This window comes from Oryx dammah, unplaced genomic scaffold (genome assembly GCF_014754425.2).
Source record: "Oryx dammah isolate SB20612 unplaced genomic scaffold, SCBI_Odam_1.1 HiC_scaffold_15, whole genome shotgun sequence".
NCBI classification, from domain to species: domain Eukaryota; kingdom Metazoa; phylum Chordata; class Mammalia; order Artiodactyla; family Bovidae; genus Oryx; species Oryx dammah.
Window position 1 is genome coordinate 40,977,849 of NW_024070199.1, and position 20,382 is coordinate 40,998,230.

Genomic DNA, 20,382 nt, shown 5'->3' on the forward strand with positions numbered 1-20,382 from the left:
TTTTTTTTTTTTGCCCTTGATTTTGAAAACTACTGTTCTTTGATGTAGCGTTCTCGGTCAATATTTTTTTTTCCTTAAAAATACTGCCTTACAGTCTTGTGGCTTGTTCCTTTGTAGGTAATGTGTCTTTTTCTGACTGCTTTTATGGTTTTCTCTTTACCACTGGCTTTAAACAATTTGATGATCATGTCCCTTGGTTTGCTTCAAGTTTCTCATGCTTGGGGTCCATTGAGCCTCTGGAATCTGAGTTTGTAGTTTTCATTAGATTTGGAAAATCTTTGACCTTTATTTCTTCATGTATCTTTTCTGATCCTCCGTTTTATGGGAGTCTGATTACATGACGATTAGACACTGAAAATCGTCCCACAGTTCACACATGCTCTGTTCAGTTTTTTCTTTCCCCCAGTCTGATTTTCCTATGTTTCATTTTGGATAGTTCTATTGCTCTATCTTCAAGTTTACGAATCTTTTCTTCTCCCTTGTCTAATCTGCCATTAATACCCTGCCTAGAAGTTCAGTTTTGACCTTTTTAACATTTTCCATCTCTCCTTAACATGTTCATGCTTTCCTCTATCTTCTTGAACATACAAGATATATTTAAAGTAACATTTTAGGAACTTCCCTAGCAGTCCAGTGGTTAAGACTAAACCATCCCTGGGTGGGGAAGTAAGATTGTGCATGCAGCAAGGCCAAAAAAATCTTTTTAGTGTTTTGTCTACTAATTCTATTATCTGTGTCATTTCTGGATCTACTTCTACTATCTCCTAATTATGAGTTGTATTTTTCTGCTTCTTTTCATGCCTGATAATTTTTAATTTGATACCAGACACTACAAATCTTATGTTCTTATGTGCTGGATTTTTAAAATACTTTAAAATCTTATTTGGGGATAAAGTTAAGACACTTGGAAACAGTTTGATCCTTCTAAGGTTTGCTTTGAACATTAATAATTGTAATTTATAATAATTAACTGGGCCTTCCCAGGTGGCCAATTGGTAAAGAATCTGCCTACCAGTGTAGGAGACACGAGAGAGAGATGTAGGTTCAAACCCTGGGTCAGGAAGATCCCCTGGAGTAGGAAATGGCAACCCATTCTAGTATTCTTGCCTGGAAAATTCCACGGCTAGGGGAACCTGGTGGACTGTAGTCCATGGGGTCACAAAGAGTTGGACACAACTGAGCATGCACAAAGGCAAAGGCAATTATTTAGACCAGACAAAAATTTACCCTATTACTGAGGCAAGAGCCTCCTGAGTATTCTGATGTTGTATACATATGATAAGGTTTCTCCAGTCTCTGTTGGGAGTATGAACTCTTCCCACCCTGGTGTGAGCTCTGGCAAATGTCCACGTGTGTCTTTCAGTGTTTTCTTCTATCAGCCTGGGCTTGTTTTCTTATACACACACGTACACTCATTCATCAGCTAAAGACTCGAAAGGAGCCCTCTGCTGATTCCATGCAGAACGTTCTCTCTGTGTAGTTCTCTCCTCTGCAGCACTCTGCCCTGTGAATTCTAGCTGCCTTGGACTCGCCAAATTCTCAACTGCACCTGCCCACCTCTCACCTTGGGGAATATGCTGGGCTCCATTTGGGGTCCTCCTCTCGCCTGTAGCATTCACACTTGCTTCAGCCAGCAAGCTGGGGAAATCTCACCATTCATTTACTTGTTTCATAGCGATTAGTGGTTGCTGTTCAGGGTGGTCTGTTATCCACTATCTAAAATCCATTTGGTTTTCCTGTTTTCTTTGTTTTGTAAATTAAAAAAAAATTTTTTTTTTTTTGGCTGCACCTGTGATATGTGGGATCTTAGTTCCCTGAGCAGGGATCAAATCTGTACCCCATGCAGTGGAAGCACTGAGTCTTAACCACTGCACCACTAGGAAAATCCCTTAAATTTTATTTTTAATCAAAGTAACAGCTTAAGGAGTTGAATAGTCCCAATAGTAATAACAACAACAGAAAAACACTTCCTTTCTACCTCTTCTTATCCCAGATTTCTGATCCCTAGAGACTGTAGGTTTTAAGTCTTTAGCTTTTTATTCTAGTGTTTACCTCTATATGACAAGCTTAGATATGTCTATTCCCTTGATTTTTTTCAACCCATGCATTATCTGTTCACTTTGTAGGAAGATGAAACTTTAGCTGTCTTATATCCTCCCTCCGTCCCCTACAACATACACCTCTTTTGCATCTTCCCAACTGAGCTGTGTTGTAGTTTTTGGTTAAAACAACATGAGCGCAGTTGTAAATGGTAACACATATAAATAGCGTTCTGAGCTAAGCCACAGAGTGACTATACTTCCTTTCATGGTTTATTTATTTTCTGTTAACTGTCTGTGCTGTGCTTAGTTGCTCAGTCGTGTCCGACTTTTTGCAACCCCATAGACTGTCACCAGGATCCTCTGTCTGTGGAGATTTCTCCAGGCAAGAATACTGGAGTGGGTTTCCATGTCCTCCTCCAGGGGATCTTCCCAACCCAGGTTTCCCGCATTGCAGGCAGATTCTTTACCATCTGTTAATTGCCTATCTGTGCACAATTAGAAGTGAGACGCCAAAAGTCTCTCTGGACACTCTCCGTGAATCTGTGGCCTGCCATGAGAGCTCTTCAGAGTGATGAGGTGGGATGTTCCTCCAACATAACCCAGACCCTCCAACACTGCAGCTGGAGCACAATGCCCCTTTCAAAATGGTTGGTTACGTTAGGATATCAATCAGTGTTACATCTTGGTGAGAACCGTGGAATGGTGGCAATCTAGACCCATTGGTTGACTGCTGTCTTGAACTTCCCTTCACTATTTCCTGGTAATTCCTATAGTTGACTTCTTGATTTCTGACTCCCTCATCTCAATGGAGCTTCTGTTTCAATGACTTCCCCTAAAATGGCAAAATGGTAATAGCTTTCCCTAAGTGGTTTGAAATCCTGTGTGTTTGAAAAGGTCGCTGGTCTGCCCTCACATGAAAGTTTGCATAATTCTAGGTTTGAAACATTTTCCTGCCAAATTGTGAAGCAACCTCTCATTGTCCTTGAGTTTCTAGTGTTTCTGTTGAAGAATCTAACTCCATTTAATTTTCAACCCTTCCATATGTGACCCTTTCAATTTTTCTTGGAGGAGCAGGAAAGGCTCCAGAAACTTAAGAATCTTCTTGGGAGTTGCCTGGTGGTCTAGTGGTTAGGATTCAGCAATTTCACTGCCATAACCTGGGTTCAATTCCATACCAGGAAACAGATCTTACAAGCCACACAGCACAGGCAAAACAAAAACAAAACACAAAAGAATCTTTTCCTTATCTCTTGATGTTTAAAAAAAAATGTCTCAATAGTATGTCCTCATGTGAATCTTTCTTCTTTGATTGTCCCACACACTTGCTGAGCCCTTTCAGATCAGAAGCCTGGGTCCTTGAGTTCTGGAAATACAAACTCTTTAATAATTTACTGCCTTCCATTTTTCTGTTTTTTTTTTTTTTTTTTTTCCCTCTTGGAACTTAGTATATATTACACCTCCTGGATTTACTTTTACAAGAAAAAATTAGATATTTATCTTTTCTTTTCCTTTTTCATGTTTTTTGTCTTTTTGTTCTACTTTCTGGAAAGTTCCTTGACTGATCTTCCAAATGATCTATTGACTTTATAATTTCTGCAACTGTCTTTTTAAATTTTAAGAGCTCTTATTTTCTGACTGTCCCTTTTTAGTGTGTTTTATTTTATTTTTTAGGGTAATATACATTTAGAAATACTCACAAATGTCACCAACACATCAAGCAATAGAACTTTACTGGCATTCAGAAGCCAAGCAGTATCTCCCACAGGGGGAACCATTAATGTTACTGCTAACACCATAGATTAGTTTTGCCCATATTTGAAATTTACATAAAGGAAATCACACATTCTATGTACTCTTTTGTGTCTATTTTTTTTCACTCAGCATTATGCTTGTATGAGTCATCCATGTTGCATATAGGGTAGCATATTTCTCACTGGTGTGTAATATTTCAGGCTGTCAATACACCACAATTGATTTTAATTCTCCATTCTATTGTTTTGTTATTATTAATTTTTGGCTGCACCGGCTCTTCACTGCCGTGTGCAGGCTTGTGGGCTCAGTAGTTGCGGAGCATGAGCTTAGTCGCGCCATGGCATATGAAATCTTCCCAGACAGGGATTGAATACATTGGCAGGAGGTCTCTTACGCAGCACACCAGGCAAGTCCTCCATTCTCTTGTTGATGGGCATTGTACAGTTTTTAGATTGGGCTACTATGAATAGAAACACTATGAACATTCCAGCATATGTCTTTTGGTGAACATATACCAGATCATCTGTAAGGTATACACCAAGAGGTGGAATTGCTGGGTTGTAGGGCATGCACTAGTTTGAAAAGTGAAAGTGTGTCCTATTCTTTGTGACGCCATGAACTGTAGCCCACCAGGCTCTTCTGTCCATGGAATTCTCCAGGCAAGAATACTGGGGTGAGCCATTTCCTTCTCCAGGGGATCTTCCCAACCCAGGGAGTGAACCCGGGTCCCCTGAATTGCAGGCAGATTCTTTACCCTCTGAGCCACCAGGGGTTATGGGGCAGGCACTGGTCTAGCTGTAGTGGATAACTACACCCCATATACCCCTACCAGCAGTGATGAGAGTTTCAACTGCTCCACAAATTCACCAGTGCATGGTATTTCTTACCTTTCCCATCTTAGCTATTCAGGTGGGTGTGTAATAGTATCTCATATGGTATTTTGTTTGTTTATTCAAGCAGTTTTACTGAGATATAACTTATATACCATAAAAACCACCTACTGTAAGCAGTTTATTTGTAGTAAGATACAGCTATGCAACCATCACCACAATCCAATTTTAGAGCATTTCCATCACCCCAGAAAGTTCTCTAGTGGCCATTTGCAGTCATTCCCTCTTCCACACCCAGGCAACCACTGATTTGCTTTCCTATGTGGCTTTAATGTGCATTTCCCTGATGACTAATCAAGTTGAGAACTTTTTCACATGACTATCAGCCCTTTGGATATCCTCTTTTGTGAAGTTTCTGTCCAATGTTTTACCAGTTTCTACACTGAGGTTCTTATCTTTTTTGTATAGCTTTGTAGGAGTTCTTCATATATTCTGTGCAGAATACTTTGACAGATAAATATATCGTGAATATATTTTCACAAAGCACAGAACACTTTGCCTTTTCGTTCTCTTAGTACTTTATTTTGAGAAACACGAGCTCCTAATTTTAATATAGTCTGAGTCATATTTTTGTTTCCTGATTAATATATTTTGCATCCTGTTTAAGAAACCTTTTATTCTAAAATTGCACAGATGTAGTCCTATTTTTCTCTAAAGATTTTACTGTTTTCACTTTGCTATTCAGATCTGCAACTCAACTGGAATTGATATTTGTATGTTGTAAGAGGCAAAGATACAAATATTTTACATTTTTTTTAGTTAAAAAAATTTTTTTTTTTATCATATGGGTATCCAATTGACCCAGGTCCATTTATTGAAAAGAACATCCTTTCCCCAGAGATGGCAAAATTTCCCTTGCCCCGAGGTGAACATACATGAGTCTCTCTCTGACTCTCTTTTTAAATATTAAAAAAAAATTATTTGGGAGTGTCGGGTGTTAGTTTGCAACATGCAGGACCTTTGACCTTCATTGCAGTATGCGAGATCTCTATTTGCAGCATGTTAACTCTTAGTTGCTGCATGTGGGATCTAGTTCCCGACCAGGGATGGAACCTCGCCCCTGGCACTGGGAGCACAGAGTTTCAGCCACTGGACCAGCAGCAAAGTCCCTCTCTCTAACTGTTTGATCCCACTGATCAATTTGTCTCTGTCAATACCATGTTGTCTTAACTACTATACCTTTATGATTACATTCCTTTTCAAAATAGCTTCCTGTTCTTGTTTTATGAGTGCAGAATTTTGTCTCTGTAAGGATTTCAACTAGGGTTTGAGGTTTTTTTCTGCTCTCTACATTGTCTTTATTTCCTCCAAGTTCTTTTTCCCTCTGACTGTAGTTCATGCCAGCAGTTTTTGTTAAATGTGGATAATCCCTGTCTGCCCTTTCATACTTAGTAAGGCTCTAAGAAGCCAATTAGAAACCTGAGTGGATGAATAGGGCTTGGCATTTGGGAGGGTTTCCTGGGAAAAATGGGGCAGGAATGCCCCTCATTGTGGGGGGATTTCTCTGGCTTCTCAGCAGTGAAAGCTCTGATCTCCTGACTGGGGAATAGAAGGCTCATTGCCAATGTCTTTGATGGCAAATGGAGAAGGGCTGAGGGTATCTCAACTTTCAAAATGCCAACTTTCTCCTCATTCAGCTGTTTTCAGTACAACGTACTCCCACCCAGCTGTGCCAGGAGCGCCAGATGCATGGCTCAGCATCTTGAGAGAGTAAATCTCTGGTTTCTACCAGGTGCCAGCTGGGGGCAGGGAGTCACTCAGCTGCAGGGAGTAGGGAGGGACTGTTCCATTTACAGACTTTCTATGGTCCTCATTTGAGCCCACCCTCACCTCACAGAAAGGCTTCCCTGGTGGCTCAGACAGTAAAGAATCCACCTGCAATGTAGGAGACGAGAGTTCAATCCTTGGCTTGGGAAGATCCCCTGGAGAAGGGTGTGGCAACCCACTCCAGTATTCTTGCCTGGAGAATTCCATGGACAGAGGCATCTGGAGGGCTACAGTCCATGGGGTTGCAAAGAGTAGGACACGACTGAGCGACTAACACCTTCACCTCCCAGACCTGAGCTTGTCTACGACATGAACTGGGATGTCTTTGTTCAGATCTTAGTTCTTTTTGCTGTTTGCTTTCTGATTTTTCCAAACTCATCAGTGCCTTTGCCATAGAACAAGAGAGGGAAAAGAGTGTGAGAACCCAGCTCTCCATCCCTGCAACTCAGTCCCTGTCCATGTTTGTGCTTTTCATCTTCCAAAATTTTGTTAGTATCTCTCAACCTGCTTTAGTCCCCTCTCTCTTCTTAGTTTTCTTGCCTTTATCCTTGTTATGCCTTTGCTATTGATGTTGGTGGGTTTCAGAGGGAGTGTGGGCTTAGTCTTACTTCCATGGGTAACTGGAGTTGCCCCTTTGAGCTCCCTGCTCCTTCTCTCTGGAATGTCCTTCCTACCACTCTTCTGGTCAGTGGCTCCTTGTCATTCCCAGGCGTCAGCACAGCAAGCCACCTCCCCAGGGAAGCCTTCCTGGAATGCTTCCTTCTGGGGAGTAGCAGCCCTCCCCACCCCCACACCCTAGTTCCATTCTTTCTCATTACCATCAAACTCATGGACTTCTTGCCTGAGCACACGAGTGAGCCCCTGCTTTGGAAGTTACTTCCTTTATCACTTTGAATCACTTATTTATTGAGAGATTTACTCAGCCCCAGCCTTGTCCCTTCACGCAGGGCACACAGTAGACAAATAGTCAATATCTGCCCAGAAAGGTTTAGAGGGAAGAAACCGCCACCTGCCTGGGTTGACAGGCTGGGGTTGGGGTCTGCTGCCCATGTGGAACCACTCCATGAGCTTGCACAGCACAGGCCGGGCTGAGGCCGGAGGCTTGTGGGGAGCTGGGTGCATGGGGTGCTCAGGACAGATGTCACCCGACCAACCCAGCCTCCCCCTCCCTCCAGACAGACCCAGTGCGGCTGACCCAGTTGTATGAGCAGGCTCGGTGGGACCTGCTGCTGGAAGAGATTGACTGCACTGAGGAGGAGATGATGGTGTTTGCAGCCCTACAGGTGCCGGGCAGGCCGGGGGGCCCCTGGGGGCTGGGTGCGGGCCAGGCCCAGGGCAGGGTCTTCCAGAGGGAACCCTGCATCAGGGGAAGCCCTGTTGGGCAAATGGGCTGCCGGCTCAGCCGTCCCTGGCCACGTGCCCCCTCCAGTACCACATCAACAAGCTGTCCCAGAGCGGGGAGGTGGACGAACCGGCGGGCACAGACTCAGGGCTGGATGACCTGGATGCAGCCCTGAGCAACCTGGAGGTGAAGCTGGAGGGGTCGGCACCCACGGACATGCTGGTGAGGAGGGGCTCCAGTCAAGGGCTGGGGTCAGGGCTGAGCGCAGGGTCTGGGTGCCCCCCTGACTCCTCTTCTCCCCAGGACAGCCTCACCACCATCCCAGAACTCAAGGACCATCTCCGGATCTTCCGGTGAGTCTGGGTCCAGCCTTGGCAGCCCTGCTGGAGGCAGGCCCAGTGCGGAGAGAGGATGGTGGGGAGGGAGGTGGCCTGTCCTGAACCTCCCGCCACACCCTCAGGCCCCGGAAACTGACTCTGAAGGGGTACCGCCAGCACTGGGTGGTGTTCAAGGAGACCACCCTGTCCTACTACAAGAGCCAGGATGAGGCCCCCGGGGACCCCATCCAGCAGCTCAACCTCAAGGGTGAGTGATGGTGGTCTGCGGGACAAGGGCAGGGGTGGGGCAGGGGCGTGCAGGGGCCTCACCTGACCCACCTGGGACTGGCCAGGTGAATGCTCTCACCTGTCTCCAACTAGGGGCCGGAAGATGCCCTCTGACCCGAGGCCGCTGTGCAGGGCTGGCATTCACCCAGGGCCCTGGCAACAGGGCTCCTCTCCCCAGCCTCCTAGCTCATCCCTTCTTCCTCCAGGCTGTGAAGTGGTCCCCGATGTCAACGTCTCAGGCCAGAAGTTCTGCATCAAACTCCTGGTGCCCTCCCCTGAGGGCATGAGTGAGATCTACCTGCGGTGCCAGGATGTGCGTGAGGGGCCGGGACCAGGGCCCCTGGAGGCTGGAGCTAAATGGGTGCTGGGCGGGGCCAAGCCAGGGGCACGAGGCGGGGCCAGGCAAGGGCCAAGGGGCGGGGTCAGACCAGGGTCCTCACCTCCCTTCCCGCCCCTCCCACCCCAGGAACAGCAGTATGCCCGCTGGATGGCTGGCTGCCGACTGGCCTCCAAGGGCCGCACCATGGCGGACAGCAGCTACTCCAGCGAGGTGCAGGCCATCCTGGCCTTCCTCAGCCTGCAGCGGACAGGTGGCGGCAGCGGCGGGGGCTCCGGCAACCATCCCCAGGGTCCCGATGCCTCCGCCGAGGGCCTCAACCCTTATGGCCTTGTGGCCCCACGCTTCCAGAGAAAGTTCAAGGCCAAACAGGTGCCAGGGAGAGTGGGTGGTGGGAATGACCAGAGGGTTTACCTGGCCAGCCTCGGCCTCTGGATCTCCACAGAGCCTTCCCCTGGAAATGCACGCCCTCACTCCCTCCTTCTCCCTCCCGGGTCCTGAGAGTGGGTGTAACCCTCTGGGAGGGGTCACAGTCCAGCTGCCCCGTCCTCCTCAGGGCCTGGCTCAGCTCACGTGGCTGAATGCAGACAGGGTGCACTCCAGTGGCCCCACGCTGGGCACTGTCCCCACCCCAGGCTCCACATCCTGTCTCCTTGATGGGGACAGGCGGGGGGGTCTCAGGGACCTTGGCAGCCCCTCACCAGCATGGTCCTGCAGCTCACTCCACGGATCCTGGAAGCCCACCAGAACGTGGCCCAGCTCTCACTGTCTGAGGCCCAGCTGCGTTTCATCCAGGCCTGGCAGTCCCTCCCTGACTTCGGCATCTCCTATGTTGTGGTCAGGTAGGAGCCCCACCCCAGCCTGCTCAATTAGACACAGCCCTCCCCTGCTGCCTGGGGGCACCATGTGAAGCCTTCCTTCCTGTCCTCGGAGGGTGGACCTTACTGAGGGCAGCCTGTGTACACCCCCTCTATCCTGCACCTGTGCAGCACACACTAGACAGCGATCAGGCCGAGAGAGTGGGGGGCCCCCTGCACCCATCCCAGCCCTGCCACACACCGTTCGCTCTCTGGGCCTTGGGCAGCTGGTCTATAGGACAAGGTTGAGTGGCTGCTGTGAAGGGAGCACCCCCTTTGACTGCCCACTTTCCGAGCCTGTAGACAGGAACAAGCTGAGGATGACGTTTAAAAAAAAAATGTTCCTATCGAAAGGCAGGACGCCTTTGGCTGACGCTGCTAAACGCTATCATAGTGATTACATCAGTGAAGCCCCATTCTCCATGAGGAACTTGAGACCCAGAGAAACTAAGGGACTAACTTGCCAGCTTGCTCCTGAGTGCTACACCAGGCTCTCTGGGTGGGTTCCAGGGCCATGCAGAGTCGGGGGTTCCCCTCTCACACTCTCCACTTGGGCACCAGGTTCAAGGGCAGCAGGAAAGACGAGATCCTGGGCATCGCCAACAACCGACTGATCCGCATTGACTTGTCCGTGGGCGACGTGGTCAAGACCTGGCGCTTCAGCAACATGCGCCAGTGGAATGTCAACTGGGACATCCGGCAGGTGGGCCCGGAGTGAGGGTCGGGGGAGGGACCTGGGCCTGGGCTGGACCCAGCCAGGGGTAAGGCACCAGCCCTCTGACCACCCGCCCCACAGGTGGCCATCGAGTTTGATGAGCACATCAACGTGGCTTTCAGCTGCGTGTCCGCCAGCTGCCGCATTGTGCATGAGTACATTGGGGGCTACATCTTCCTGTCCACGAGGGAGAGGGCCCGGGGGGAGGAGCTGGATGAGGACCTCTTCCTGCAGCTCACGGGAGGCCACGAGGCCTTCTGAAGCCTGTCTCACTGCCCCCGCCTGCTCACCACCTGCCATGACCACTCCTAAGTCCACACCCGCTGGGACTCACCATCCACACCCACTCCAGACATGCCACGACCGAGGTGGACCCATTCACTCACTGTCACTGGTTTTGTGTAGACCAGGGTCCTGGCAGGGTCAGACCCTGCCATCCTCCGGGAGGGGGGGCCCTCATTTGCACAGCACCCGCCCTTCCCTTGTCTGAGTGGCCAGAACCAACACCTCTGACCCAGCTGAAGTCCCTGAGCACAAGAGGAAGACTGGCTGCAGCCACAGGATGATAACTCAGAGTTTCATACATTTTTAAAAAAATAAATATTTTATTGTTGGGTCATCCCTCTTCCTCTGAGCCATGCGTGGGGTCTCTCTGATGCTCTGTCTCTTCCTTACCAGCCAAGGAGAGGGGCTTTCCTGAGACAGAGAGGAGAGTTGGTTAGAGAAGGGAGAGCTAAGTCAGTCTGAGGTTGCAACCTGGGAAAGAGGTAAGGGCAGAGGGCACAGGCTTCAGGCACAAAGAACAGGCTGGCTGGGGTGGTAGTTCTTACGGGTAGGGTGCAGCTGCAGGGCCTCCTTGAAATACTTGGGAGGCAGGATGCCGTCAGCATTCCCTGGAGTCAGGATCACACCATTGGCAGAGCGAAAGAAGGGGATTCCATCTGCAGACAAAGCCAGACCTGTGACTCAAGCCCTCTCAGAAGGCCTGGGGCGGTCCCTCCTGTGTCCAGACTCACCTGCCAGGGCCAGGGGCCCATTGATGAACACAGCCACTTCACAATTTGGCCGCATGCCTGAGTGGACAATTGGAGCTGGGGCCTGGGGTGTCTGGATTGTAGTTATCAAACCTGGGTGGGCTGGGGTCCTGGGCTCATTTCAGTGGGTGGGGAGGGGGTTTGTTCCTGCATGCAGCATATGGGCTGGCCCTGGACAAGAGGCTATGCCCCTCGGAGGGGGACCTGGGAGGACAGTTTGTGTAGGAGCAGCTTGGGGGAGGGGCACTGACCACTGATGACACCAGGGTCCCCAGGCAGTCCTGGGGCCAGGTGGATGTGTGTCCTTCCTCGGCAGGATAGGCCCTTGAGCAGGATGGACGGCCAGTGCTGCCGGAATGTGCCGTGGACGAGCAGCAGGGGCAAGGCCTGCAGGGTCTCCAGGGGCTCCAGCTCCAGCTCAGGCACCTGGCATGGATGCGGGGGGAAGGGCGGCAGTGACCCTCCCCTCACAGGCCGGGGCCTCACACGGCCCTGCCACTTGTCCCCTTAGTACCCACCTGCAGGGAGTGGCCCTGATTGGCCCGGATGAGGGGGCCGGTGCTGGGGTCCCCTGGCTGCAGGGCAAAGCGCTGCTTCACATTGGTGTCCACCACGCGTTGAACATCTTCAGCTGAGAAGCTGCGGAACTGGGGCAGCTGCAGGAGGGCATCCAGGGGCACAAAACCGTCTGTGGGAAGGCAGGGTGGTAAGAAATTGACCTTGCTCCGGCCTGGGCCAGAGTTTACAGGAGGAGCCTCAAACCGCAAGACCAGAGCCCATGTGACCTTTAGAAAGTCCCCAGTACCCCCCCCTTTCTGGGCCTCAGTCCCTCACCTTACATGAAATAGGCTCTGTCTCACGCAGAGACAGGACCCCCCTGTCTCACAGAGGGTCACAAAGATCAAGGGACCTTTTTGAGGAGAGAACCCAGCCCAGAGTGGACACTCAATAAACATCTGTTGCCCCAACACCCCTAGTGCCCAATCTCAGCATGTTTACTGGGCCACTGGGCTGGAGGTATCACCAGGACTGGCCAGACACAGGCTCCTCTCCCAGTCCGCCCTGGACATGATCCTGGGCTCTGGGCCTCAGTCTTCCCCGTACCTACTGTGCTGTCCCCCAGGACTGTGGTAGGAACCATGGCGGAAGGCAATTACCGACCGGCTCACACTACTCCCTGCGCTCTAGGCACTCCTGGGCCCAGCCCCTAAGACGTTCACTTACCGGCCCCCATGGGAAGGCCCAGCTTCAGGGCCCCATGGCGCAGGGCGTAGGACAGAGCCTTGGACAGCCGGACATCTCGGTCCTGAAAGAGCCCAGTGCTGACCCTCAGTCTCAGTGGTGACCCTGCCTTCCCAGCTGCTCACCCTGAAATCTGAGTGACCTGCCGCAGAAGGAGACCAGAGGGACAGCAGTCCCTGTGCTCCTGGGAACACTATGACCCAGCAGCTCCCGCTCCCATGCCATCAGCATTTCTCAGAGAGCAGGGCTCAGAGCTGCCCTCCCCTGCCCTCCCACACTGGGAGCAGGGGTGAGGGTGGAGAGGGGAGCACCTGGTCCCGGGGGGGTCTATGAGCCCTTCTACCCTTGGGCCCAGCTGCTTCCTGCCTCCTTCCTTCAGTGGAGTTCATGGCCAAGACCTGTGGGGAGCAGTAACATGGAGACTGTTAAGGACCCTCCCACTTGCTGCCCCATGTCACAGAGCCTCAGGATGTGAGAGCTGGAAGGGGGATATTCAGATCACTAAATTCACTTCCCACCCCCAACTCCTTGGAGCCGATAGGGAAACTGAGGCCCAGCAGGCAAAACTTGCCCAAGGTCACACTATGTCAGCCACGGGTCCCAGGGAAGCTGAGCCCCCCTGATCCCAGGCTCGCTGGTTTGCTCCGCAAGGCGCGCCTCGAGAGGCGCGGCCGGCATCCAGGCTAAGGGGCGGAATTGTTTGGGCGGCCAGACAGACGGAGCAGGGACAGACAGGAAGGCTCACCGACTCCGGGTGCCAGGCAGCTGATCCGGCGGGGCCCTGAGCGCCGGGACCGGCCAATGAGAAGCCGAGAAAGAAGGGGGCAGGCACTTCCGTTCCGAGGAAAGGGGCGGAGCCTGCGGGAGAGTGGGTCGGTGAGTGCCGGCTGGAGGCTGGAGCTTCCGGACGGTGGGAGGGGTCCCGGCATGTCTAGGGTTGGAGCCAGGACCTTTGGTTTGGGGAGACAGGGGCACTGGGGGGAGATAGGACCCAGGACCTCTGGGTTGTAGGGATGCCGGAGAGTCTAAGGGATGTCTGGTAGCAGGAGCCTCGGAGCTCTTGCTGGGATGATAAGACATTTTACTGCCCAGGGAGTGGTCAGGGGAGTGCAGAAGGGCTGGGGGGCGGGGGGTTGGGTACGCTCAGGAAGTCTGTTTCAGAGGGGGCCAGCTACCGCGCCCAGGGGAGGCTGTGGGCCCCCCAAGGTGACAGGCTTGGCTGTGTCGTCCCCAGAACTGCCCTCTCCAGGCCATGGACCCTGAGGTGTCCCTGCTGCTGCAGTGCCCCCTTGGGGGGCTGCCTGAGAAGCAGGTTCAGGCTGAGCTGAGCCCAGCCTATGATCGTCGCCCACTGCCAGGAGGGGACAAGGCCATCACCGCCATCTGGGAGAGCCGGCTTCAGGCCCAGCCCTGGCTCTTTAATGCCCCCAAGTTCCGCCTGCACTCCGCCACACTGGCGCCCACTGGCTCGCCAGGGCCACAGCTGCTCCTGCGCCTGGGCCTTACTTCCTATCAAGACTTCCTGGGGACCAACTGGGCCAGCTCAGCTGCCTGGCTGCGACAGCAGGGGGCCACCGACTGGGGTGACAAGCAAGCCTATCTGGCGGACCCCCTGGGCGTGGGCGCTGCACTGGCCACTGCTGACGACTTCCTTGTCTTCCTGCGCCGCTCTGGCCAGGTGGCTGAGGCACCTGGGCTGGTGGACGTGCCCGGTGGGCATCCTGAGCCTCAGGTGAGATGCCAGGCTGGGCGCAGAGGCACAAAGACCCACAAAGCTCAGCATTGTCTTCCTCATCTCTTAAAAGGGGAGTTGGCCTGGTGCTTCTCCAAAGTCTCTTCTTAGGGGTAGCCTCTCAACCTCTCCGCTGAATCCTGCCCCAGACCCATGGGAAGCTAGGGAACTGGGGGTGGGGGTGGGGATGGAGAACCTAGCTGAACCTGTAGTTGTGCATCTGGAAAAAGAGGGCTGGGGTCAGAGAAAGTGGCCCTCAGGGCCAGGGAGTGTGGGGGAAAAGTAGGGCAGAAAGAGGGGAGCAGAGACTGAGCTTGACCTCTCACAGGCCCTGTGCCCAGGTGACAGCCCCCTGCACAAGGACCTCCCTGGGGAGCTGGTGGTGCGTGAGCTCTTCTCCAGTGTCCTCCAGGAGATCTGTGATGAGGTGAGTGAGGGGCAGGCGGAACAGAGTTGTGGGCAAGGAGGGAGGAGGTAGAACAAGCCAGAATTCCACAGGTCCAGACTGGCACACGGCTTGTGGGATCTTAGTTTCCTGACTAGGGATTGAACCTAGGGCTTTGGCAGTGAGAGTACAGGACTCCTAACTGCTGGACTGTCAGGGAAGTCCTAGGCATCCAGCATTGAGCAAAGAGCTTGGCTTTGCAGCTAGGCACACTTGAAGTGGAATTCTGACCTTGCCTCTGTGTGCCTCAGGGTTTTCCTCCCTACAGTGGGGATAATGATCGATGTCTTGCCTACTTCCCCACCAGGTTTGTTGAAAAGAGGGGTAAATAGGAGTCCCAGTTACTAAATCAACTTCCCTTGGGTGACTCTGGGCAAACTGTTCCATCTCTCCAGTTCGTTTTCCCACATGAAATGAACGTGCCCAAGATCTGACTCCTGTGACTCTCGGCACTTGAACTACAAGCTGTAAAATGCTGTACTAGGGTAACATGCTGTTCTTCGTTGAGGGGGCAGGGATGTGGGAATTGGGCACTGACAGGTGGTACCCCTGGCCCCAGGTGAATGTGCCGCCACTCACCCTGAGCCAGCCGCTGCTGTTGGGCATCGCCTGCAATGAGACCAGTGCTGGCCGTGCCAGTGCTGAGTTCTACGTCCAGTGAGTGATCTCTGGGGGACAGAAGCCTGGGTCCTGGAGTAGGTGGGTGGTTGAGGGGCATGGCTGAGGGAGCTGGTGCTCCACAGGGACCCTCCAGGGGCTAAGCACTCACCAGGCCACTCTCACATCCTGTCCAGGTGCAGCCTGACTTCTGAGCAGGTGAGGAGACACTACATGAGTGGGGGACCTGAGGCCCACGAATCCACAGGAATCATCTTTGTGGAGAAACAGGTTCGAGGTGGCAAAGTGTGTCATTTGGATAAGCAGCTGGGTTGGGGCTTGCAGAGGCCTGGTGATGCACGTCTGCCTCCCAGGCCTGAGTCAGACGGGGCTCCCAGATCTCAGAGTTTCTCTCTAGAGCCACAAGTCCTCACGGGGTTGCCTTCAGCCCAAAGGAGAGTGCCAGGGACCTGCTCAGCCCCCTTAACATGAGGCTCTGAGGCTCAGGAACTGTGGGCTCAGCTCCCACAAGAAACCTGACGCTAAGATGTCTGGGTCTCACTGTCTCTCCCCACAGAGTATGCAGAGGTTGCAGGAGACTGAAATGTGGGCTGAGCTCTGCCCCTCAGCCAAAGGCGCCATCTTCCTCTACAACCGGGTCCAGGGAAGTTCCACCTGAGTCTCCTGGAGTCCCCAGCCCTATCACCACAGCTCGGAAGACAATAAAGGACTTTATTCTTGGATTCCTTTGGCATCTGCTGTTTCCATGAGACAGAGGGGGCCACTGGGAGAGCCCAGGGTGGATGAAAGAGACAGGACAAGTGACTTGGGTTAAAAAAAGGCCCAGCCTCAGTTTTCCCCTTTGCAAGCTGAGGGCCGTGCCCCTTTGCCAGGTTCCAGTGAGGTTCCAGGCTGACTATGGGGTGGAAGGGTTTCCCGAATCTGCCTGCAATGCAGGAGACCCGGATTTGATCCTTGGGCCGGGAAGATCCCCTGGAGAAGGAAATGGCTACTCACTCCATTATTCTTGCCTGGAAAATCCTATGGATAGAGGAGCCTAGCGGGCTACGCGCGGGGTCGCGATGAGTCGGACACGACTGAGCGACTTATTGTCACACTTCACTTTACGGGGTGGAAACTGCTTTGTGAAATGCGTCTCGGTGCAGAGTGGATTAACAGTTATATCCGAAGGAGTGATCAACAGAGGCTGAGCTGAAAGCCTCACTCAGAGCAGGACCAGTCCCGCCGGCTCCCCGGGTGGGCGCGGGCGCCTCTCTGCAAGCCCTCCGGCCTGGGCGAGGCATCAAAGGCCAATGGGCGTTCGGGGGCGGGGCTTCGCCGCACGGACGCCCCTTCTGGTCTATGGGCGTGTCTGGGTGTCTAAGCCAATAAGAGTGCGGGGGCGGGGCCTGGGTAAGAGCAGGAAACGGCGGCCGCGGCGGAGTCAGTGAGTGCAATGAGGGCGGGGCTTGGTGTGGCTCCTCCTGCGCCCGCCCCCCCAATACTCCCAGGGTGGGGAGGGGGGGTCTCCGCGTCCCGGGCTAGTGGTCCAGACACCGAGACGAAAGTAGAGGGGGTCCTTGGGCGCACGGGGCAGAGGCGGGGACGGGGTCAGAACCAGGTCTGGTCTTCAACAAGGAGGCTCCAAACGCGTCCCTGATCCCCCCGGGCTTGCTTCAGTTTTCCTTCGCGTCTAAACAGGGCCAGTACACCCCGCTCCCCATTCCCTCCGATTCAGGGGGTCCCATCCCACTCCTCTTTGTGGTCTCTTTTTACCAGTTGCCCGCCTGCCGCCATGCTGCCCCTGCGCCTATGCCGGCTGTGGCCCCTCAACCCTCCCATTTGGTTCTTCGCAGCGGCCGCCCGGCAGCGGTGAGTCGGGCCCCCGGGATCGGGCCTGGTCGTTCATTAGGTTCTTGTTGCTGGCCCGCCCGATTCTAGGTGCTGCGCTAGGTGCTAGGGTAGCTCTGTGTCAGGTACCTTACAGATTTGTCGGGTTACTCTCACCTTCACTGCTGAAGACACAGTATCAGAGATTAAGGAATAACCCCCAAGGTCATACGATCCAAAATTTGAACCCGTTAAACCCAGTGCCCTTCCTACAACTCAGGTGTTGTTAAACATCACTGTGCATAACACAGGAGGGCTGCCGGGGGCGGCGCGGGGGATGGGGGGTGGCGCTTACAAAATTGCAGATTCCTGGGCCCTACTTGGAGATTCTGATTTGCAGGAATGAGGTGGGACTCAAGAATTTTCTTTTTTTCTTTTGGGTGCACTGCAGGGCATGTGGGATCTTAGTTCCCCAGACCAGGGATGGAACTCGGGCTCCTTGCGGTGGAAGTCCTGAGTCGTAGCTACTGGATTGCCAGGGAAGTCCCAAGAATTTATTTTAAAAAACATGATCAAAACCAAAAACAAAATATAATTTCCAGGTGTTTCTGATGCAAGGAGTCTGAAAACTACACTTGGAGACATTTTGATCTGCCCCATACCTGGAACACTCAAATAGGGAGGGAGGATTTACAGAGACTATCCTTGGTACCTGGCTCAACCCTGAGCACCAGAATGCTGAGTCAAAGGGTGGCCCAAGTGGGTAGGGAAGGGGCATCCCTGTGTCTTCCTTAGCCCTGGCAGGATTGGGCCTCTCTCCACAGGTCTGGCCCCAGTAACTACTATGAACTCTTGGGGGTGCAGCCTGGTGCCAGCGCTGAAGAAGTTAAACGAGCTTTCTTCTCCAAGTCCAAAGAGGTACCAGTGGCTTTAAGTGGAGAGGGGGAAGGGAAGTCTGAGCCAGATGGGGTATGCTTCAAATTCTCAGAAACGGGGCTGAGAAGCTCACTCTGGCTGGTACACATTCCCTCAGCATTCACAGGGAGAGGGAGGTGCCCCACCGGGAGAGATCTGCCCACGTGGGAGGAAAGGCTGGGGGGCAGGAGCTAGGAGGCCTGTCTGATGGGCTGGGCTTGGTTCTCTTGGCCTGCCTGCTCTTGAGAAAGTTGGATCCAGGACTTACAGTGAGAGCCAGGCAGCAGGTTGAGAAGGACTTACACAAGAGGAGGAGGCAGAAGTCTGTGCTTCCTGACTCTGTGGTGGTTTACAGGGATGGGCAGGCCTGAGAGTGAGGGTCACTCCCCAGGCAGGGCCTCTGGGAATGACATGAGCCCTTGGGGGTGGACATTATCAGGATGGGTCCTGGGAAGGGGCATGGAAAGGGAGATGAGGGGAGTCTTGCTCCACCCCAGCTGCACCCCGACCGGGACCCCGGGAACCCAGCCCTGCACAGTCGCTTTGTGGAGCTGAGTGAAGCATACCAAGTGCTGAGCCGTGAGCAGAGCCGCCGCAGCTATGACCACCAGCTCCGCTCGGCAGCTTCCCCAAAGTCTCCAGGAACCACAGCCCACCCCAGGTCTGCTCACCAGGCGCACAGGTACAGTAGTCCAGCCCCCAGCTCACCACCCCCAAGTGGTGAGCCCTTGGGTGTGGATATTATCAGGATGAGTCCCAGGAAGGGGCGTGAAAAGAGAGATGAAGGGAGTGGAGGGGTGAGACAAGGCTGGGGAGCAGGAGCCAGGAGGCCTGTCTGGATGGGCTCATCCTTACACTGTCCCTTCTTCTTCCTCCAAGCAGTTCTGGGGCCCCCCCCAATGAACAATACTGGGCCCAGTTTCATAAAGTGAGGCCTCAGGGGCCAGAGTCCAGGCAGCAGCAGCACAGACACAACCGGCAAGTGCTGGGGTACTGCCTCCTGATCATGCTGGCCGGGATGGGCCTGCACTACGTTGCCTTCAGGTGTGTGTCTCCCTAGGGCAACGGGAAGGGGGCAGGAGGGTGGGCGAAGCCGTGTCAGCCACCTAACCCCACCACCCCTGTGACCTGCACCCTTGTGTGTCCCAAGCCAAGAACCGCATGAAATTGGTCTCCTCCAGAGCCCCTTCTGACTTGGCAAAGGCAGCTGTGCACTAAGAGCTCATGTCACTTCAGTTTTTTATCATTTGAATTTAAATCTTTGGTGCTGATCGCCAGAGTGCTGGAGCCAACTGGAAAGCCTGCACAAGAAGGAAACGGGTCGAGCTGGGCCTTGCCAGCAACTGCCCTCATTCGTTCCTGCCACCCTCTTACGCATGCCATGCCACTGAGCTTCAACAGTAGAGACACCTAAAGGCCAGTGCCCACTGCTAGCAGTGTGCCTAGTTCAGTGATCGAGTTAGAACAAACCTTTCTAGTCTCCTTCAAGGACCTCTCTGACGTTCAGTGCTGCTCTCATGACAGTCAGGGACCTGTGTCGCCATGAGACCCTGGACAAGTCCCGACCACTCTGTGCCCGTCTCCTCACCTAGCACGGGCAGTTCGGCTGCGGTCCCCACAGGTGTAAAGCTGTGAGACTCTGGAGTGGAGGGGAGGGGAGTGAGACTTGGGGGACAGCAGAGATTGGGGGTCTCAGTGTTCTTTGTAACCCCTTTGCAGGAAGCTGGAGCAGTTGCATCGTAGCTTCATGGATGAGAAGGATAGGATCATCACAGCCATCTACAACGACACTCGGGCCCGGGCCAGGTCTGTCCTAGCTCTTTCCTGCCCTCCCTTCCCTGTGCTGGCACCACCTCCCAGGATCCCAGTCCCGACCACCCAGGTGCTCTTCCTGCAGGGCCAACAGAGCCAGGCTCCTGCAGGAGCAGCGGCAGAGGCAGCAGCTGCAGCCACCACCCGGGCCGCCCCAAGGCCCCGGGATCGTGCCCCCGGGCCCCTGAGCGGCTCACCTTGGAGAGCTCTCCTTGGATGGGGGCCTGCAGGGTGCCCCCTTCTGGGACGCCCCACGCCCCAAAACGCGTGCAATAAAGCGATTCTCAGAGCTCTCGTCTGGCTCCCTCCTACAGGCCCAGCGCCCCCCGCCCCGGCCCCGCCCTCCGGGCTTTGGTGGCGGCAACCCGGGAGCCCGGCCCCCTGGGCGGTGCATCCCCTTTCCCCTGCAGCGGCGGAAGGCGGGGGGTGTGTGTGCGGAGGCGGGGAGGGGGGTGTGTGTGTGTGCGG

The 20,382-nt window shown here is 53.5% G+C and overlaps 4 protein-coding genes across 9 annotated transcripts in view; 3 read left to right on the forward strand and 1 right to left on the reverse strand.

Annotated features, from left to right (window-relative positions):
• The window catches only part of FERMT3 (FERM domain containing kindlin 3), an 18,205-nt gene extending 7,265 nt beyond the window's left edge, over positions 1-10,940 (forward strand). For both annotated transcript variants that reach the window (XM_040256217.1, XM_040256218.1), the window contains exons 7-15: positions 7,627-7,734; positions 7,881-8,015; positions 8,097-8,146; positions 8,254-8,378; positions 8,605-8,711; positions 8,865-9,107; positions 9,453-9,577; positions 10,154-10,295; positions 10,389-10,940. In XM_040256217.1, the coding sequence (XP_040112151.1) occupies positions 7,627-7,734; positions 7,881-8,015; positions 8,097-8,146; positions 8,254-8,378; positions 8,605-8,711; positions 8,865-9,107; positions 9,453-9,577; positions 10,154-10,295; positions 10,389-10,568 (1,215 nt within the window). In that variant the 3' untranslated portion in view covers positions 10,569-10,940. The remainder of the gene's footprint in view (positions 1-7,626; positions 7,735-7,880; positions 8,016-8,096; positions 8,147-8,253; positions 8,379-8,604; positions 8,712-8,864; positions 9,108-9,452; positions 9,578-10,153; positions 10,296-10,388) is intronic.
• Positions 10,891-13,414, reverse strand: TRPT1 (tRNA phosphotransferase 1). The gene is made up of 8 exons (XM_040256298.1): positions 13,329-13,414; positions 12,895-12,981; positions 12,566-12,647; positions 11,860-12,029; positions 11,593-11,767; positions 11,324-11,380; positions 11,138-11,248; positions 10,891-11,003 (listed from the first exon to the last, which is right to left on the reverse strand). The coding sequence occupies exons 2-8, from the start codon at positions 12,970-12,972 to the stop codon at positions 10,924-10,926; spliced, it is 753 nt and encodes a 250-aa protein (XP_040112232.1). The 5' UTR covers positions 12,973-12,981; positions 13,329-13,414; the 3' UTR covers positions 10,891-10,923.
• On the forward strand, positions 13,304-16,100 carry NUDT22 (nudix hydrolase 22). 4 transcript variants are annotated; one of them, XM_040256276.1, is made up of 6 exons: positions 13,304-13,459; positions 13,818-14,315; positions 14,644-14,742; positions 15,320-15,417; positions 15,555-15,648; positions 15,935-16,100. In XM_040256276.1, the coding sequence occupies exons 1-6, from the start codon at positions 13,385-13,387 to the stop codon at positions 16,034-16,036; spliced, it is 966 nt and encodes a 321-aa protein (XP_040112210.1). In that variant the 5' UTR covers positions 13,304-13,384; the 3' UTR covers positions 16,037-16,100. The 4 variants fall into 4 exon arrangements, with proteins under 4 accessions (XP_040112210.1, XP_040112212.1, XP_040112213.1 ...); XM_040256278.1 differs by having other exon boundaries at positions 13,454-13,538; XM_040256279.1 differs by lacking the exon at positions 13,304-13,459 and adding an exon at positions 13,472-13,493.
• Positions 16,101-16,761: 661 nt separating this feature from the next.
• DNAJC4 (DnaJ heat shock protein family (Hsp40) member C4) lies at positions 16,762-20,203 on the forward strand. 2 transcript variants are annotated; one of them, XM_040256300.1, is made up of 7 exons: positions 16,762-16,804; positions 17,137-17,229; positions 18,012-18,105; positions 18,600-18,784; positions 18,985-19,146; positions 19,822-19,908; positions 20,000-20,203. In XM_040256300.1, the coding sequence occupies exons 2-7, from the start codon at positions 17,153-17,155 to the stop codon at positions 20,100-20,102; spliced, it is 708 nt and encodes a 235-aa protein (XP_040112234.1). In that variant the 5' UTR covers positions 16,762-16,804; positions 17,137-17,152; the 3' UTR covers positions 20,103-20,203. The 2 variants fall into 2 exon arrangements, with proteins under 2 accessions (XP_040112234.1, XP_040112233.1); XM_040256299.1 differs by having other exon boundaries at positions 16,766-16,804; positions 18,982-19,146.
• Positions 20,204-20,382: the final 179 nt, after the last annotated feature.

Excerpts from the sequence above, each read along its gene's own strand:
- TRPT1 (XM_040256298.1), bottom strand. The coding sequence starts at position 12,972 with ATGAACTCCACTGAAGGAAGGAGGCAGGAAGCAGCTGGGCCCAAGGGT. Across the intron at positions 11,768-11,859 it reads ATCAGGGCCACTCCCTGCAG|GTGCCTGAGCTGGAGCTGGA; the intron begins GTGGGTACTAAG and ends CATCCATGCCAG. Across the intron at positions 11,249-11,323 it reads TGGGCCCCTGGCCCTGGCAG|ATGGAATCCCCTTCTTTCGC; the intron begins GTGAGTCTGGAC and ends CTTTGTCTGCAG.
- NUDT22 (XM_040256276.1), top strand. The coding sequence starts at position 13,385 with ATGAGAAGCCGAGAAAGAAGGGGGCAGGCACTTCCGTTCCGAGGAAAG. Across the intron at positions 13,460-13,817 it reads GCCTGCGGGAGAGTGGGTCG|AACTGCCCTCTCCAGGCCAT; the intron begins GTGAGTGCCGGC and ends TGTCGTCCCCAG. Across the intron at positions 15,418-15,554 it reads AGTGCTGAGTTCTACGTCCA|GTGCAGCCTGACTTCTGAGC; the intron begins GTGAGTGATCTC and ends CATCCTGTCCAG.
- DNAJC4 (XM_040256299.1), top strand. The coding sequence starts at position 17,153 with ATGCTGCCCCTGCGCCTATGCCGGCTGTGGCCCCTCAACCCTCCCATT. Across the intron at positions 18,785-18,981 it reads TCTGCTCACCAGGCGCACAG|CAGTTCTGGGGCCCCCCCCA; the intron begins GTACAGTAGTCC and ends TCTTCCTCCAAG. Across the intron at positions 19,147-19,821 it reads CTGCACTACGTTGCCTTCAG|GAAGCTGGAGCAGTTGCATC; the intron begins GTGTGTGTCTCC and ends ACCCCTTTGCAG.